At 38.3% G+C, this 19,621-nt stretch overlaps 1 protein-coding gene across 2 annotated transcripts in view; it reads right to left on the reverse strand.

The window, feature by feature from the left end:
- Positions 1-2,296: 2,296 nt before the first annotated feature.
- CPLANE1 (ciliogenesis and planar polarity effector complex subunit 1) overlaps positions 2,297-19,621 on the reverse strand; it is a 174,408-nt gene continuing 157,083 nt past the window's right edge. Inside the window, exons 49-54 of one of the 2 annotated variants that reach the window (XM_058307927.2) lie at positions 19,333-19,500; positions 17,107-17,231; positions 8,818-8,907; positions 6,879-6,962; positions 4,059-4,135; positions 2,297-3,496 (exon numbers count right to left, since the gene is read on the reverse strand). In XM_058307927.2, coding sequence (XP_058163910.1) covers positions 3,335-3,496; positions 4,059-4,135; positions 6,879-6,962; positions 8,818-8,907; positions 17,107-17,231; positions 19,333-19,500 — 706 coding nt within the window. In that variant the 3' untranslated portion in view covers positions 2,297-3,334. Of the gene's footprint in view, positions 3,497-3,956; positions 4,136-6,878; positions 6,963-8,817; positions 8,908-17,106; positions 17,232-19,332; positions 19,501-19,621 lie in introns of both variants that reach the window. The other variant, XM_058307923.2, reaches the window with a different exon arrangement.

Consider the following 19,621-nt stretch of genomic DNA (forward strand, 5'->3'; position numbering starts at 1 on the left):
GACTTTGGTAAGAAAGCATCTTCTGCTGATGCCTCAATTTGGACATTTCATGACCCTTAAACTTTGTTCTATCCAGTGCTGACAGTGGTGTTTTAAGGTCTCCAACTATTATTGTAGAGATGTCTGTTTTCCCCTCCAGTTTTGCCAGTGTATGGTTCATGTATCTTTGGGCACCCAGATTGTGAAATGAGACAAGGATGGGAAAGGCCTAGCCATGATGTCCTTGAGCCAGCTCCATGTCATGCCAGACTACTACCATGCCTCTCAGCAACCCACGTTTATGAGGTTAACAACTAGAGGAGGTGGCAAATAACCAACTTGACATCCAGTATGGAATTCAGTATTGGGAGATGGCTGGTCAGACTCTGCAGAATGCTTTTAAACAGTAATTAGAACAATCACTTAAGTCCTGAACATGGTTATTTATGAAGAAGAATCAATGTAACACTTAAGCTCCTACAATAGCATACCAATGTCTTAAGAAAAAAAAAAAGTTACTATATTCAAGAGGCTCAGAAAATAAATGAGGAAAAAAGAAAGGAAAATTGGTTTTAATGGGTAAACATATAGACTGCAAGCAAAGAACTGGAGATATATATTCAAATGGAAATTCTAGAACTGAAAAGTATAAAAACTGAAACTTAAAAATTTACTCAATGGGCTTAGTAGACTGAAAATAAAGAAAAAGTCAGGCTTGAGGCAGAATAATGAAAATCATACAAGCTAAATAACAGAAAAAGAAAGTAAAATGAGCAGAGCTTCAGGGACTTGAGAGACAATATCAAGTTGTACACCATATGGAGATTCAGGAGAGTGATAATGGGGCAGAAAAAAATTAGAGAAAAATTGCCTAAAAATTTCCCATATTTTGTGAAAAAATATTGACCTCCAGATGTAAGAAGCTCAGCAACCCCCCAAAAGAATGCATTCACAGAAAACCTAACCGAGGCATTTCATAGTCAAATTGCTGAAAATCAAAGACAAAGAAAACATTGAAAGTTTCCAAAAGAAATGACATAATACATAGAGAAGTGATAGAAATGAAGGCTGACTTCTCATTAGATCTTTTGGGAAGCATATGTGGCTCAAGTGATAAGGCCTCTGCCTACCAAATGGGAGGACCCAGGTTCAATCCCTAGGACCTGCCAGTGAAAAAGAGAAAGCATGCCTGCATGGGTAGCTAGTGCCCAGGCAGTGAGCCAGGCCTGCACAAGTGAGTCACGCAGCAAGATGATGATGCAACAAAAGAGAGATGAAGGGGAGAGTCAAAGTGAAGTGCAGCAGACCAGGAACTGAGGTGGCACAATTGACAGGGAACCTTTCTCCACATCAGAGATCCCCAGGATCTAATCCTGGTGAATCCTAGAGGAGAAAGATGAGAAGACAAAAAAGAGAAACAGATACAGAAGCTCACACAGTAAATGGATAAGGACAGCAAAAACAGCAGGGCAGTGGTGTGGGTGGAGGCAGGGGAAAAAATAGATCTTTTATGCCAGGGTGGGGGTGGGAAGACCCAGCCAATGACAAATTCTACATCTAGTAAAAGTATCCTTCAAAAACAAGGGTGAGGGAAGCGGCTGTGGCTCAATCAGATGAGCTCCCATCTACTATATGGGAGGCCCTCGGTTTGCATCCCAGGGCCTCCTTGTGAAGGCAAACTCTCCTGCATACTGAAGAGCGCTGCCCGGCTCACAGACGCCACGGAGAGCCAACTCAGCAAGGTGACACAACAAAAAGAAGGGAGACAAGTGAGAACACAGAGGAGCCTGCAGCAAATGGACAGAGAGAGCAGACAGCACACAAAAAGCCACAAGGCGCAGGGGGATTAAAAAAAAAAAAACAGAAAACACAAGGGTGAAATAAAGTCTATGGTTGAATAAATAAAAACTAAGAGAATTAAGTGCCAGAATATCTGCACTACAAGAAATACGTGAAATGTTCTTCAGGTTTAAAAGAAATAGACAGAAATTTGGATCTATAGGGAGAAATGAAAAATAATTGATAGTGATAAATAATATTCTTAAAAGTGCATGTTTAAAGCAGGAGTGGACATGTAAAAATAATTATTCACTGTTGTAAAACTAGTGTATCTGTGAAAAGGTGAGTGTAAAATGTGAAATGTCAAGTATAAAGTTGTATAATATTGACTCTAAACAGACTGATACATTAGGGATCCATACTTAGCCTTATTGTTAGCCAGCAACTCTCAAACTTCTTGTTCTCTTTATACTTATAAAATTATCGAGGAAGCACAAAGAGCTATCAAAATTTATCATGTTAGAAATTAAAGCTGAGACAATTTTAAAACATTTATTTTAAATAATAAACCCATTTGAAGTTAACATATAAACACATTTTTATAAAAAGTAACTATTTTCCAAAGCAAAATTTAGTAAAGAAGAGTTGCATTATTTTAACATTTTTGCAAATCTAATAATGTCTGACATAATAGAAGACAAATGAATTCTTATACCTTCTTTGGCATTCAACTGTTTAAAATATGTTGTTTAGGTCAAAGCCTTTTCAGGTAATAGTATAAGTTACACACAAAAACGTGAGTGGTTGAAGGGTCTTAGTCTTTAGTCTCTCCTCATAAAAATTATTTCCTGAATTATAATATTTTTTGGGTACAATATCAGAAACTACACAGATTTCTCCACCATGTTTTTACAAAGTTAAGATAAGCCTTTGGGAATTAGGAGGCACCCTCTCTTTCTTTCCCACCCAAAGCACCCATCCCTGTTTCTTTCTCCAGGGATGTCAGGCTATAGCACAGAGGGTAAAAGATCTCCTGTCTATCTGAAATTTGTTGTATTTAAAAGTTCAGGATTGGTTGAAGGTGGCTGGTTCCTATTCCCTATTAAGGTGGATTTTAGAACTATGTTTTAAAATAGGATTCATTAGTAAGTCTCTCAGGTGAGATTGTGAAAAGAGATTTTTGCCATCAGGTTCACCAATATGAAGTTGTTCCTCAAAACTGAAGGGTAGTAAAGGAGAAGTCAAGAAATATGATTTTTTAATTGAAAATCGTTAAATATTATGAAACTTGTTTTGAAAAGTATAATTTCTTTTTTATTATGCCAAAAATGAGTCAAATACAAAAACATATAATACATATATATTTAAACAACCTTTTCCCATAAAGGCAAAATTATTGAGAAATGTTTATTTTCCCTCTTGAAAAGGTTAATCCAGGTAATAACATGGCTACAGGTGGCAAATTCACATTGCTTCCTTCATTGTTCCTCTCAAAGCCAAAAATCTTTCATAATCATATCACTAGGTGCTGGCCTTTTCTTCAAAATACAATATCCGGGTCTTTCAGGCCCAAGGCCTAGAGGACAGACAAACTCTTGTCCTCCACACTCGCCACCATGTTCTCAACAGCATTCCAATCAAGCTTGCTGAGGATGCTGCCAGTGCTCTCAGACATGCTGTCCATACTAACCATTCCAAAGGGAGGCTCTGACTCTTCCTTTTCAGTTGATGACGAGCTCTATCAAATTAAGAAAGACAGTAAGTTGTGGTTGTATCCCATGAGAAAAAACACTTGGAATCTGAACTAAGCTTTCCAAAGGTTCTAGAGGTGCTTATTCATCAAAGGGCTGAAGGAAACACGAGAGGACCCAGGGATGTGATTCCCATCACATCTGGATTGGCAATGGGCTAAACATGTTTGACTCAACTAGATGCTTGGCATCTAGATCTGAAGAGAGGACAGAATGGATACCTGTATAACAATTAACTGTTCTTATGCCCTGGTTGATTTTTAGTTACAAAGAAAATACAAAGTCAATAATTCATAAAACTGTGGAGTAATAAGCCAGAAGTAGAGATGTCTCGAATCACTATTTCAAACTGACCTAACAATCTTACATCTCCTCCCAGCAAACACACATAAAACTGAAGAACACAGAGGAATCACTAGGAAAACTGAAGTCTAGAACAATGCTTACTTGTAGAAGGGAATTATGCCTCTCATGAAGAATTTTATGGATCTCTGAAGGTAACATCCAGGGACTCACCAGAGTCTCCTCTCTCTCATACTCTATACACACCTGCTTGGTTTGAGGTACAAGCCCAGCATTTGCATGTTTTCTTGTATGGTGTGGACTACAACATGGAGCATCAGAGCCTTTCAAGAGAAAAGAACAAAGCATCCATGAGGTTGATTCATTTGTTTGTTCGTTTATTGTGACTTTTATTATCAAAGTCAAGGCAGTCATATTTTACCTAATATTTGAATCACAAGGTCTGGGTGTGGTTCACTTTAGAGTTCTAACAATTTATGTCAGTGTGTGAGAGAGAAAGAAAAATTCTGACCACTTCTTTTGATTTGAAAAGTAATAGTAACCTCTAGAACAAAAGAGTTGAGGGAGAAGAGGTCACAGATAAAAGGGAACTATGTAAAATCCTGACTTCAAAGTTGGGGGAGTTCAAAGAGCTGGGACTTTCTTGCCTCTTATGGAAAGTCTTGTGGAAGCTTCTTAGGAACAATGTTTTAGGCACCTTCATCCAGGCTTCATTCCTGCAATCTGACAACATGTTAGGGACTTCTTCCTCTTTGCCACATATTAGTATTGGTTGAAAAGACATTTTCACCCCGGCTAGTGTTCAGAGACAGCTTTAGCAAACATCAACCAACAGTGCTTAAATGCACAAGGCCCTAGAGAAGCCTGTACTACCTAATATAATTTATGTTTCCAAAGGCAATGTTATAACACATTCTACCATTCCCAAGGTGGCCTCCTGAAGAAACACCTAAGACATGGGATAATGTGGGAAGTAAACACAGATCCCTGACAGGGAGACATCTGGCTCCCTGAAGAGAGGGAGAGGTAGCAGAATTGTGAGGTGGGGGCCCATCTGACCTTTTATGGCTTTACCAACCTCATATGCTTCAAGCTGAAGATACCTCCAAGAAACAAGCACCCAAAACCCATAATAATAGCAACCATTTTGGCATTTAATATGGGCTAATGAAGCAGTGTGCTAAAAACTTTACCTACATCATTCAGTTCCTTGAACCTACCAGAGTGCCCAGGATCCTAGGTTCTCCTACACTTCCACGCCCTCCCTAGTTGACTTCATCTAGTTCCATGGCTATAAATATGCTGCCAATTCTCAAACTTGTACCCCTACCTTCATAGAGCTAACTGCCTTCTTGATATCTTCACTTGGATGTATAATAAACACCTGAAACTTAACATGTCCAAAACCAGATAATTTCTATCTCTAAACTCCAATAGTCTTCCCCATCCCAAAAGAGTACATCCTTCACCCTCCTGTTTTTTACATATCCCACATCCAATCTATCAGCAAGTTCTATTTGGTCTATATTTTAAATATACCCTGAAGCTAAACACTTCTCCTCATTTCCACTGTTATAACCCTAATCCAAGCAATCTCTCTCTCCTTTCCCTCTCACATGTTCTAAAACATAAATTATAACATAAACAAATTATATTATCTCCCTGCTTAATTCCCCCTAATTGAGTCCACTGGATCCAGAATAAAATCCAAACTCCTTACCTCAGCCTACAGTACCTAACCTCTCTCTCCAACTATATCTCTGATCACTTTCCCATATTTATTCCCATGTTTTCTGTCTCACCAAGTTTTTGTATTAAGGCTTTGAACTTACTGTTCCCTCTGCCTGGAACTTTCCTGCTTCTGTTTACATGATAATCCTTTTCATCATTCAGGATCTTCACTTCTCAAAGAGACTTTAACCACCCCAGTTAAAGAAGTTCCCACTAACCCAGCCACTCTCTCTCTCTTCTTTACATGCCATTGTCTGCATTGTTCATTGCTAACAGGGCCTGGTATGTAGAAGCAACTCAATGGATGGTTGTTGAGTGACTACTCTTCATGACAATCCTATGGGGAAAGTGTTAGTATATTCATTTTGCAAATGAGGAAAGTGAGGCTTAAAGGTTTGTCCAATATGATGTAGATGGTCTACCCCTAAAACCTGAGCAAGCATATTGACTTTCTATTCTTTGGGGTGATAGGATAACTACTCAGAGGGGGCCCCTAGCATAATCTATCTGTAAGTGAGAAATAGATCTATTGATTTGAGTCCCCTAAACACAAGCTTTCCAAAACCTTACTTCCTGAGTTAGTGCCAAAGAGGAGAGGGGAGGAGATGGGACAAGAAGTCTTTGGATTTCTATTGACTAGCCCCAAGGATCTGAAAGAGAAACCAGATTAATGTTGTAGTAGCCCCTGTGGTTGCCACTTAAGCATTCCACTTGAGAGCTGGGCTTTAATTGAAAAAGGATTGACTGTTTTCTGCTGTTTAAAGGAACCATTGAGTAGGATGGGTATCACTGAAAAATTTCATGGTAAAATAATAATAATTTCAATAAATTTTACCAAGGAACAAATTTTGAAAAATATTATGGAAGAAAAAATCTATAAGCAGAAAAGGGAAATACACATGTGAACAAACTGTGGTAAAAAAGAAAACAACCGTTAAAACACAGAAAAAGTGAGACTGAAAGATAAAAAAGAGAAACCAGCAGGTGTTAAATCAACATTGTAACCACAAGAGTAGGCACTCTCTCCAAAGTAGATGCAAACAAATGGAGGCTGAAGTTGTCCCTTCTAGAATTCTGGATATGACAAGGGGTTAACAAAGGTTGTAAACACCAACTAACTGCACCCCCATATCTGCTACAATTAATTTCATATCTAGACTTCAAGCCTCTTGTTTTGTCAAGTAAACGTAATTATTGGCAATCAAAATGAAAGATAAAATCAAACCATCATCAAGTCTGTTGAAATCACACATGGTTAACAGTACCACATTTGGGGATAAGTCTCTTATCAGGTATCTACACACCTTCAGAGACTTATCATTGGCTTTCTCTCACCTTGCTTTGACCAGAGATGGCTTTGCAATTTCCTTCTCTTCAGGTCAGAGTGCACTTCTTTAGGATTTATTTGTGATATCCAATCTTGAGATTAAAACACAGAACGAAAAATTTCTATGAAACTGAAAATGTGCAAATCTTTAAATTAGGATGTTCCTAGCTGTCTACAAAGATTCCCCAGGAGAGAGTAGTGAAAGCTTTCTATGGAAAATGGTAAGTGATGTATCAAGAAGAAACTGCACAGTGGAAACCAGCTTGACAAGTTCACAGGCTTCCTGCATAGAGGAAGCAGTTTTTCTCTAGTCAGACCAGAGAAAGCTTTCTGACACTGAGTTCCTTTACAACATATTGCCAAACAGCGTTTATGGAGTCTAGCCAAAATAATCTGAAACAACTACAAAACTGAACCCATTACCTCTGTCACCCCCAAAAGAAAGCTCTGCTCTTCCTCTTGCCCTACCTGTGTTATTTGGTGACCCACAGTCTAAAACTAGAGTCATACTCAATTTTTCCCTCTCATAGGCATTTTATTCCCTGGACAACGAAACACATACTTAGAACTTTCTATGGTCAAGGTCTCATACTAGATCATAACTCACTTGAGTAACATTAAACACTGGGTCTCTGGAGCTTTCATAAACAATATTATGTAAATTGCACATACATATATTCAGTTGTTTTTAGAGGGCAACATTGTGTTGGGGCATTTTATCTGTTGAACTAGATATTACTATATATTTGCTTAGAGGAAAATAAAAACTATTGGGTATTCTGTAAACTTAAAATCATTTCACAAAAAGATTAAAATGAGAGACTTACAAAATTTGAGGTACAGGAACTGATGCTGCTAAACTCAGAAATTGATCCTCATAGTTAGGGGCTTGTTTTTTGTTTGCTTGTTTGTTTTTCAGGGGCTTGGGTTTTAATGCACATATGGGGAAAGAAAAGAAGGGAAAAAGAACCAAATAGAACTGCTGGAAAACACAGCCCTGGATATTAAAAACTTGATAGTCAAGTTGAATAGCAGACTAGATATATGTGAAGAGAGATGTGGTGAACTGGAAGATGAATCTGCAAATAATGGAGGTAGCAGTGAAGACAGGCATTATAGTAAACTACACTACTTCATATTTCTCATCATTTATACGGTACATATAAGTCATTGTTTTCCCTTCTTCATCACCCCACTAAACTTAGTTCTTTTCTGTAAATGAGGATAACTGTACAAATCTCATTGAATTAATATGAGGATTAAGTGAGATAATGCACAAAAGGTGTTAATACAATGTTTGGTATAATATATTCTGTAACTGTTAGTTCTTATTTGCATTATTCTAAGGAGACTAAGGCAGGTCACTTAAATTCTCTAATCCTTAGTTTCCTCAGGTATAAAATGTAGGGTTAACAGTTGCCCTCCCAATTTACTATAGTTGTTACAGAGAACTAATAGGGGAATGGTCGTGACAGTACTTTTACACTGTGAAGAGGAACACGGGATGGGGAGTGGGATGAAGGGTGACATCAAGAATTAATGTTTTAGGTATAATTTCCCTCTCTCTGGTGAACACAGCTAGTTCAGGAAAGTATTAAAAAATGGGTCAAAATCAGACCTAAAATCCTCAAACTTATAGTCTCTGTGTTCCATGACTATGTGATCACAGCAGCTTACTGAGTACTTGCTTTTATGCTCAGCCCCTACTAAAATCTGCGTTTTGTAGGTGAGAAAACCGAGGTTTACATAAACAGTTTAGAAATTTGCCCTTGGCTACAGATTAAGTGGTGAACTAGGATTCCAAACAAGCTGGTTCCAAAGCAAAAAGCTGCACCACATAAGTATACCCTTCATTCTGACTTCTATGTTTGAAATTTCTAAGAGTGATTTATGATTTTTTTAAAATTTAATATTAAGTCCAAGAACTTTCCATTCTTTATAACTTACCTTTTTGAAAGGTAACTGAAGACTGCACAGCCTTTTTTATTGATGCTTTGGCTCTACCAGGTTTTTTTGGTATGGTAAAAGTGGCAGTTCCTACAAACACAGAAAACGTATTTACTTTTCAGTATGCATGCATGAATTTTCACATACCATGCTCTAAGTTCTTTGAGGGTAGAAATGTTCTCCTAATCAACTTTGAATCCACTCACCAAGCCCTGCTCATAGTAGGGGCCCTACAAATAGTGGTTTATTTGAACTAAGAAAGCACAACAAAATTGCAAATGAAGGAACGGAAAACTCTACTTTGACACTTGGTGTCCTCTCATTATAGCACACCAGTGGTCCTTTCTTTAAATTCATTTTTTTAAAAAAATTTATTGAAGTATATCACTCACACATAAACATACATAAACAGTAAGTGTATAGTAATAGTTGTGAACTTACAAAACAAACATATATAGCATCATACAGGACTCTCATAACTCACCCTACCACCAACACCTTGCATTGTTGTTAGAACATTTTAAACGAATGATTAAAGAGCATTGTCAAAATATTACTAATAACCAAAGTATTTTCCCCCAACCCACTCTATTATTATTATCTTTATATCATTTATATATGAGCATATGTAAACAATTAAGTGTATAGTAAAAGTTGTGAACTTACAAAGCAAATATGCATAACATCATACAGGGGTCCCACACATCAAACCTCCACCAACACCTTGCATTGCTGTGAGATGTTTGTTACAAATTATGAAAGAATATTGTCAAAATCTTACTACTAATCACAGTCCTTATCTTTCATTTGGTGTTTTTCCCCCAACCCACCCTATTGCTATTTTTTAAATATATTTTTTATGACAGAAGTTTTAAACTTACAAAACAATCATGCACATATGCAGAATTCCCAAACAACACCCCTCCATCAACACATCACACTGTGGTGGAACATTTGCTACAGATAAGATAATATCATCTGATTGGAACCATGTCCATAGTGTACATTTAGCTCACATTTTCCATACTGCGTCATTATCAACATAGTACATCTTTCTCATAGATGCAAGAATATTATTACTGTTAACCACAGTCCATAGGTCACTCCAACTGTATTTTTCCCAAGCTTCTCCACATTCCCAACACCCTGCAGTAGTGATGTACATTTGCTCAAGCTCACAAAGGACACTCTTGCATCTGTACCATCAACCACAATTCTCACCTACCTCTTGGTTTACTGTGCTATTCAGTTCCTAGATTATTCTTTTGTATTCTGTCAATTGACATTTACATCCCTAGACTACCATTTTCAGTCACATCACCATTTATAAACTAGCTGTTACTTACTATGTGTTACCATCTACTCTATCCATTTCCACATGACAGGCTACTCAAAAATGAGTTGACCATACATGTGAGTGTCGGTTTCTGAACCATAAATTTGGTTCCATTGGTCTATCTATCTGTCTTTATGCCAGTATCATGCTATTTTTACCACTATAGGTAGGCACTATGATTTAAAGGCTGGAGATGAGGGTTTGCTTTTCCTTTTTTTGATGTTTCTGGCTATTCAGGACCCCTTCCCTTCCAAATAAATTTGATGATCATGTTTTCAATAGATATTTTAAATGTAAAAGGATTAAATTCTCCATTCAAAGGGTAGAGAATGGCAGAATGGATAAAAAAACCATGACCCTACTTTATGCTGTTTACAAAAGACTCACCTTAAATTCAAAGACACAAGTAGGTTAACAGTGAATAAAAGAAATATTCCATGCAAATAGTAAGCAAAACAGAGCTGGGATGGCTATACTAATATCTGATAAAATAGAAATTAAGCAAAACTCTTACAATTTTTTTAATGCTGGTGGAATTTTATCAAGATTGCATTGAATCTGTATATCAATTTGAGTAGAATTGACATCTTAATGATATTTAGTCTTCCAATCCATAAGCATGGAATGTTCTTCCAGTTATTTCTTTTAACACTGAGTTGCAGTTTCCTGAATAAAAGTGCTTTACATCATTAGTTAAGTTTATTCTTATTTGAGTTTTATCTGTCATATTTTATTTTCACCACTCTTTTGACACTGTTACTTTTATTAATATAACCGTCATTTCTAGGCTCTTTTTGAGGCCTCTCTCTCCTGTCTCTTCTTTTCAGGCTCTAGCACATCCTTTAGTATTTCCTAAAAATCTGGTATCACGCTTAGAAATTCTCTCAGTTTCTGTTTATCTGTAAATATTCTAATCTCGCCTTCATTTTTGAAAGACAGTCTTGCTGGATATAAGATTCTTGGTTGGAAGTTTTTCTCTTGTAGTATCTTAAATATATCAGACCACTGTCTTCTTGCCTCCATGGTTTCTGGTGAGAAATCAGCACTTAATCTTATTGGGTATCCCTTATATGTTATGCATTGCTTTTCTCTTGCTGTTCTCAGAATTCTCTCTTTGTCCTTGGCATTTGACATTCTGATTAGTATGTGTCTCGGGGTTGGTCTATTCGGATTTTTTTGGATGGGTATACGTTCTGCTTCTTGGAATCGGATACCTATGTCATTCAATAAGGTTGGGAAATTTTCTACCATTATTTCTTCAAATATTTCTTCTGCCCCTTTTCCCTTCTTTTCTTCTGGAACACCCATGACACATATGTTTGCATGCTTTTGCTATCATTTAGTTCCCTAAGACCTTGTTCAATTTTTTCCATTCTTTTCTTCATCTGTTCTTTTGTATGTTCACTTTCAGAAGCCATTTCTTCAAGCTCACCATACTGCATAGATTGCTGCCCACACCTGTACCTCCATCCCCGTGCCAGACAGGGGAGAAAGGCGTGTGCAACTTCATCATCTGGGCAAATACAGTGTAGGCCTGCATGACTTGGATTATTCCACACAACTGTAACTCTGTCCCTACCCCTGGCAAAGGAGAAAGTTGGCAGACGCTTCATTGGTCCCTGGCACAATGAGGGCAGCTTGAGCCTCCACAGCTTATAGCACCGATTACAACCTTGGCACCTAGCACACAACCATCAAGTGAGAAAGGGCAGGAAGCCCTAAAATAAAGAGAAAAACTGCACCCAGAATAAATACTTTAGTAATCCAGATGCTAAGACACCAACGAAAAAATTACAATCCACACCAAGAAACAGATCATATGGGAATGAAAAGTGCAATAAATGAAATTTAAAAACATTGGAATCATATAATAGCATATAATAGCAAATCTGAGGAGGCAGAAGAAAGGATTGGTGAGCTTGCCCATCTACAGAGAAGACTTGTAAGTAGAGCACTCCATGCCACGGAGGCTGGTGCCCATCCTCCACTGGAGACACAAGCCACCTCGGGAGCTGTTCCATGGCTGGAATTGAAAGTTCCACTTCCCAAAAACAGGGGAGGAAGAGACAGTTGGGCATCAACTTCAGCTATGGATGAGTAATTTCAGCAGACTAAAGTATAATCCTGAGAAAAGCTAAAGTTTGAGCCTGTCCAGGTCAGAAAGAGGCCGGTGGCCGCCATCTTAACTCTGTGCCTGGCACTAGGGGGAGTGGGGCAGACTGAAAATCACAGTGCTTGTGGGAACTGGCTGATCATCCAGATCAGATGGCAGCTTTAGCCTAGGCCCCAGCACCACCTCCAGCAGGGAGGAAGCTGCAGGGACCTGCACCACCCTCTCTGGGAAATTATCAGACAAGCTGTGGAGGCTGGTGATTATCCAACTCTGGTGGCACAAACGGCCCCAGGAGCTATTCTGTGGCTGGAATTGGAAGCTCCATTTCCCAAAAATGGAAGGAGGAGACGGTTGGCTGCCAATTTTGAGTAATGATTGGTAGACTCAGCTGGCTAAGATATAACCCTGGGAATAGCTGGGGTGTGAATCTGTCCAGCTTTATTTTTTTTTTATTTCTCTCCCCCCACCTGAGTTGTCTGCTCTCTGTGTCCATTTACTGTGTGTTTGTCTGTGACCGCTTCTATCCTTATCAGTGGCACCAGGAATCTGTGTTTCTTTTTGTTGCAGCATCTTGTTGTGTCAGCTCTCTGAGTGTGGGGTGCCATTCATGGGCAGGCTGCACTTTCTTTCACGCTGGGTGGCTCTCCTTACGGGGCACACTCCTTGCGCGTGGGGCTCTACTACACAGGGGACATCCCTGCGTGGTACGGCACTCCTTGCGGCACTCCTTGTACATGGGCCAGCTCCACACGGGTCAAGGAGGCCCAGGGTTTGAACCGTGGACCTCCCATGTGGTATGTGAACGCCCTATCCATTGGCCCAAGTCCACTTTCCCTGACAGGGTAATTTATACCTCTAAGTCTTCCATTAAAAAAGAAGATCTCAAATCAGTAACCTAACCGCACACCTATAGGAACTAGAAAAAGAAAAGCAAACTAAACCCAAAGTGAGCAGAAGGAAGGGAATAACACAGATTACAGCAGAGATAAATGAAAACAGAGAAAAAAATAAATAGAATCAATGAAAGCAAAAGTTGATCGAAACCAAAAGAAACCAAAAAAATCAATAAAACTAGCAAACATTTAGCAAGACTAATAAAGGAAAAAAAAATGCAAATAACTAAAACCAGAAATCAAAGGGGGCATTACTACTGGCCCCACAGAAATAAAAAGGATAAGAGGATACTCTGAACAACTATGTCAACAAATTAGACTACCTAGATGAAATGGAAAAATTCCTACAAATTACCTAAACTAACTCAAGAAGAAATAGAAGACCTCAACAGACCGATAAAAATTAAAGAAACTGAATCAGATGGCTTTACTAAATGAATTTTATCAAAGAATTAACACCAATCATACTCAAGCTCCTCCAAAAAACTGAAGACCAAACATTTGCTAACTCATTCTTTGAGGTCATCACCCTAATACAAAAGATAGACAAAGATATCAAAAGAAAATAAAGTTACAAAGCAATATCCCTTATGAATATAGATGTAAAAATAGTCAACTAAATACAAGCAAACTGAATCCAATAGCACATTTAAAAGATTATATATCACAATCAAGTGAGATTTATCCCAGTAATGCAAAGGTGGTGCAACACAAAATAACAATATAATATACCACATTAATAGAATGAAATAAAAAAAAAATACTTGTAATCCAAAACTTGTGATCCAAAACTTCTTCAAAAATGAAGCCAATAAAATAGCCAAATACAATTAATGAGAAAATTAAATATAAATGATGTGGAGGCAGTGGCCACTGGAGGGTCTGAGGGCAGGGAGAGTGTAATAACGGAGCATTTTCAGGACTTGGGAATTGTCCTGAATGACACTGCAATGACAGATACGGGTCATTATATATCTTGCCATAACTTACAGAATTGGGTGGGAGAGAGTGTAAACCACAATGTAAACTTAATCCAAGATTACCGGCAATGCTCCAAAATGTGTTCATCAATTGCAATGAATGTACTACACTAATGAAGGATGTTGTTAACGTGGGAAGATGTGAGAGGTGTGGGAAGTTGGGAATATGGGAATCCCCTATATTTTTGATGTAACATTTATGTAACCTAAGTATCCTAAAAAAAAAAGGTGTAATATGGTGGCATTTTTGGGTAATTGGAATTGTCCTGAGTGATGTTGCACGGGCAGATACAGTTCATTACACATCTTGTCATAACTTACAAAACTGTGTGAGAGAGAGTTTAAACTATAATGTAAACTATAATCCATACTTAGTGGCAATACTCCAATATGTGTTCATCAATTGTAACAAATGTACCACACTAATGAAGGATGTTGTTAATGTGGGAAAGTGTGGGAGGGGGAGGGAGTGGGGCATATGGGAATCCCCTAGACTTTTATGTAACATTTATGTAATCTAAGTATTTTTAAAAAATACTACTAATAAAATAAATAACTAAATGAAAACACATATTTGTCCCCCGACTCGCCTGCCCTCCCTGTAATTGTGTTGTGGCATCATCTTCTTATGTCTCTGGGATCCTTGTTGGTACTCCAGGTTCTATCAGGTGTGTGCATCTATCTGTTGTTCCCAGCACTCTATGCAATGAGAAGAGGAGGCATTATTCTATCCTGCAGAATCCTTGAAGGATAGGAAAAGGAGGGAAAAACTCAACATGAAAAACCTCTTCAATGAAAGGGAAAGAAAGCCTGAAAACGAAGTAAAGACTGAAAACAAAGACAGCCACCAGATGAAGGAAAGCTAGAAGTAGATTTTTACTCTGCAAGACAAGGAAAAGTTAGAAAATGAGGGAATGACAGAAAACAGAGGAAAGACAGAAGATAAAGACATCCTAAAGGATATGGAAAAGCCAGAGAAGGAGGGAAAGTCAGAGAGCACAGGAAAGCTAAAAGAAGCATGAACTCCGAGACCAAAACAAGGGCTGCAGGAAAGCACCCAGCTCAGGATGAAGAAAATCAATATAAATCAACTAAGAAATCAATATAAATCAACTAAGATTCTTTCCTTGCATTTTCCGGGCAAGCATTTGCCATATGCCGTGCTATGCTTCAGGTGCCTCTCCCACTAAAGTAGCCTTTTGACCAACTGCAGTGCTCTGTGTTCTAGCAGGGGATCTTCATCCATTGCATGGAAAAAATGATGCAATGTTAAATTGAAAAACAAAAACAAGTTTGCAGAATCACTTTTTTAAAAAGTCCAGATGATCATCTCAGTTGATGTGGAAAATTTAGCACCAGTTCTTGATAAAAATACTCAGAAAAGTAGGAAACTTTCTCAACATAACACTATAAAGGGCATACATGAAAAACCCAAAGGTACCATCATACTCAATGATGAAAGACTGAAATCTTTCCCCCTAAAATTAGGAAGAAGGCAAGGATGCACACTTTTACCACAACTATTCAACACTGTTCTAAAAGTTCTTGCCAGAGAAATTATGTTAGGAAAAGAAATAAAAAGTTATCTGTGTTGGGAAAAGAAGAAGTAAAGCTTTACCTTTTTAAAGATGACATGGTCCTATACTGAGAAAAATCCCAAAAAATCTAAAACAAAGCTACTAGTTCTAAGAAATGAATCAGGAAAGTGATGGGGTACAAGATCAAGCCAAAAATATCAGTGGTCTTTAAATACACTAGTAATAAACAATCTGAAAAGGAAATCAAGAAAAAAAATCCATTTATAATAGCAACTAAGAGAATCGTCTATCTAGGAATAAACTTAACCAAGGATATAAAGAACTTGTATTCAGAATACTATAAAATATTGCTGAAAGAAATTAAAGAAGATCTAAATAAATGGAAAGACATTCTATGTTCATGGATTGGAAGACTAAATATTGTTGTCAATTCTACCCAAAGTGATTTACATATTCAATGCAATACCAGTGATAATTCTAACAGACTTCTTTGCAGAAATGGAAAAGCCAATTATCAACTTCATACGGAAAAGTAAGAGGCCCTAAATAGCAAAAAAATACCTCGTAAAAGAAGAACAAAGCTGGAGGACTCATAACTTCCTGATTTTAAAACAAAGTTACATTTATCAAACTAGTGTGGTACTGACATAAGGATAGACATATAGACCAATGGAGTTGAACTGAGAATTCAGAAATAAACCTTCAGGAAAGCAGCTGTGGCTCAAGCAATTGAGCTCCCGCCTACCACATGGGAGGTCCTGGGTTCGGGTCCCAGTGCCTCCTGGAGAAGATGAGCAAGAGAGTGAACTGGCACAATGGGCTGGTGCAGTGAACTGATGCAACAAGAGACACAAAGAGGAAACATAATGAGAGAGACAACAAAGCAGGGAGGCTCAAGTAATTACGCACCACTCTCCCATATGGGAGGTCCCAGGTTCAGTTCTTGGTACATCCTAAAGAGAAGCCAAGCATATACAGATAGCACACAGCAAATGGACACAGAGAACAGATAGCAAGCACAAACAATGGGGGGGGGGGGGTGATAAAATTAAAAAAAAAACAAACCTTCAGATCTATGATGACTTGATTTTTGACAAAGGTGTCAAACCCACTCAAAGGAGAAAGAATGGTCTCTTCAACAAATGGTGCTGGGAAAACAGGTTATTCACATGCAAAAGAATGAAAGTGGACCCCTACCTCACACAATATATAAAAATTAACTCAAAATGGGTTAAAGATCTAAATATAAGAACTAAAACTATAAAATATCTGGAAGAAAACATAATGGAATATCTTTGGATCTTGTATTAGGCAATGGATTCTTAGACTGCCTTATACCAAAAAGTTTGAGCAGCAAAAGAAAAAACAGAAAAACGTGGACAAGAAGGAATAGATCCAAATCACATAACAAAAAAGCTTGAAGTCTTACCAGCTGTCCAAGGTGAACCTGGAGGTTGCCCAAAAGGTTTCCCCATTTGGGTATAACTTGATTTGCAAATATGTCTGTCTTTTCCAGGTCGATTTATTGAAAAATTGTGTCCATGTTGATTCTCTCTAAAGCAGAAATTACATATTACTTTCCTAGAATCTCTTATCAATGATAAACTTTATATTACAAAGGCTCAAATTACAGCTGAGATTAAGGCATTCATTTGAAACTGCTTAGATTCTGTACTTTAGTGATACAATTAATGTAGAATAATCCTCAAAAAAGTATTCATTTCTAGTACCATGAACTTCATTTCTTTAAAAGTTGTTCTGGTTATCTCTCTACCCAGTTCAAGTACCCCATGCCATTGATAGCAGTCTTTTATTTATGTATTTTTATGTATATAGGTTTTTAAAAAATATTTATTTTTTTCCCCACTCCCCTTGTTGTTTGCACTTGCTGTGTCTGTTCCTCTTCCTTGTTATTTTTATTTTTTTATAAGCATTTATTTCCTTGTTTCTTTTTAGGAGGCACTGGGAGCCAAACCCGGGACCTCCAATGTGGGAAGGAGGTGCCTGACCGCTTCAGCCACCTCCACTCCCTGCTTTGTGTTTCTCATTGTTTTTCCTCCTCGCATCTCTTGCTGCATCATCTTGTTGGATCAGCTTGCCGCACCCGCCTGTTGCATCAGCTCGCCATGCCTGCCTGTCCCATCAGCTCACTGTCTTCTTTAGGAGGGACCAGGAATCTCTGCTCCCTGCTTTTGCTGCGTGTCTCATTATGTTCCCTCTTGTTCTGTCTCTTGTGTCAGCTTGCTGCACCTGCCCGTCGTGACAGCCCACTGTCTTCTTTAGGAGGCACCAGGATCCAAGCCAGTGATCTACGTGGTAGGCAGCCCAGTTATCTGAGCCACATCTGCTTCCTGATTTATATAGTCTTTTATTTATACATTTATACTCTGCTGTATTTTAAAAAGGATTCAAGTAGAGTCTCTGGTATTTTGAGTAAACCCCAAATTATGCACACAAGTGATATGATTATATTTGGGTTTGTTGGTAGCATTTCCTCTAGGTTCTTAGATTATGTGATTATGTTTATAGCCTTAATGCTTTATTTTGTGTAAAGTGGTAATTTTTATCAAAAGTGTAGTGCCAATTCATGCTCACCTTATGGATAACCAATGGCTGTAACTCTGTGTGTTTGTTTGCCATATACAAGAAACTGTACACTTGGGTACTCTTTTTTAAAATTTTATGTTTAATTATTTCCTGCCTAATGGACTCTTGTCCAAACCCACTGCAGTTCATTCCCATGAAGGTAAAAGTAGTTTGGACTTAAAATTAAAATATATAACTGGTCTACAATCTAAACTGCATTACTGGGTTGGGTAGAGAGGATAACAGAGGGAAAAGCTATGAGCTGATGGGGAATGTCTGTTTCTACAGGAGTGGAGACAAGTGGGGAAATAGGGAGATCAGTTAAGAGGCAAATTACAGATGCATATAATAACAAAAACTGCAGGAAAGAAGAGACAGTATTGAACAGATATCGAAATCATATTAGGCATATTGAAGTACTTTGTTATAACTTAGGTTGAGGTTTAACACCATTTTGCCATTTTTCTTGGTGATTCTACAAATTTATAAAAACCTCATTATTGGGAAGCGGACTTGGCCCAGTGGTTAGGGTGTCCATCTACCATATGGGAGGCCCACGGTTCAAGTCCCGGGCCCCATTGACCCGTGTGGAACTGGCCCACATGCAGTAGTGATGCACACATGGAGTGCCGTACCACGCAGGGGTGCCCCCCCGCTTAGGGGAGCCCCACGTGCAAGGAGTGCGCCCCATAAGGAGAGATGCCCAGCGCAAAAAGAAAGTGCAGCCTGCCTAAGAATGGCACCGCCCACACAGAGAGCTGACACAACAAGATGACACAACAAAAAGAGACACAGATTCCCATGCCGCTGACAACAACAGAAGAGGACAAAGAAGACGATGCAGCAAACAGACACAGAGAACAGACAACCGGGGTGGTGGGGAGAAGAGGAGAGAAATAAATAAATCTTTAAAAAAAAAAACCTCATTATTATGGGACTCTTTCACTTTATCATCATAAGTTTGAGCAGGGTAGACACATACAATGCACTTGGGTCTCAAAAGCATTTCATTCCTTCTAATCAGGCCCAAAGATATCTTGCCAAATGACATTCCAAACCTTGGTCTTACCCTCTTGGAGAAGGGGAGCGTTGCCATCTGGAAACTTGAGCAGTTTTGGGCTTGTTAGGCAAACGGTTCTGTGCAGTTGCTGCTGGATGCACTGAGTCAGATAACAGCTCATTCATGAGATTATATGCTTGTGAGAGTCGACGACTGTAGTGGTCAGAGAGTACCAATCTTAAGACAAAGAGTTAAATATCATTTACTAAGAGTTATATTTCTAGAGGAAGCATAGTGTTTGAAGATTATCTGGTATTTGCTTTTTTCAATGCTTTTTAAATGTTCCTGTTCATCAGAA

This window comes from Dasypus novemcinctus, chromosome 2 (genome assembly GCF_030445035.2).
Source record: "Dasypus novemcinctus isolate mDasNov1 chromosome 2, mDasNov1.1.hap2, whole genome shotgun sequence".
NCBI lineage: Eukaryota > Metazoa > Chordata > Mammalia > Cingulata > Dasypodidae > Dasypus > Dasypus novemcinctus.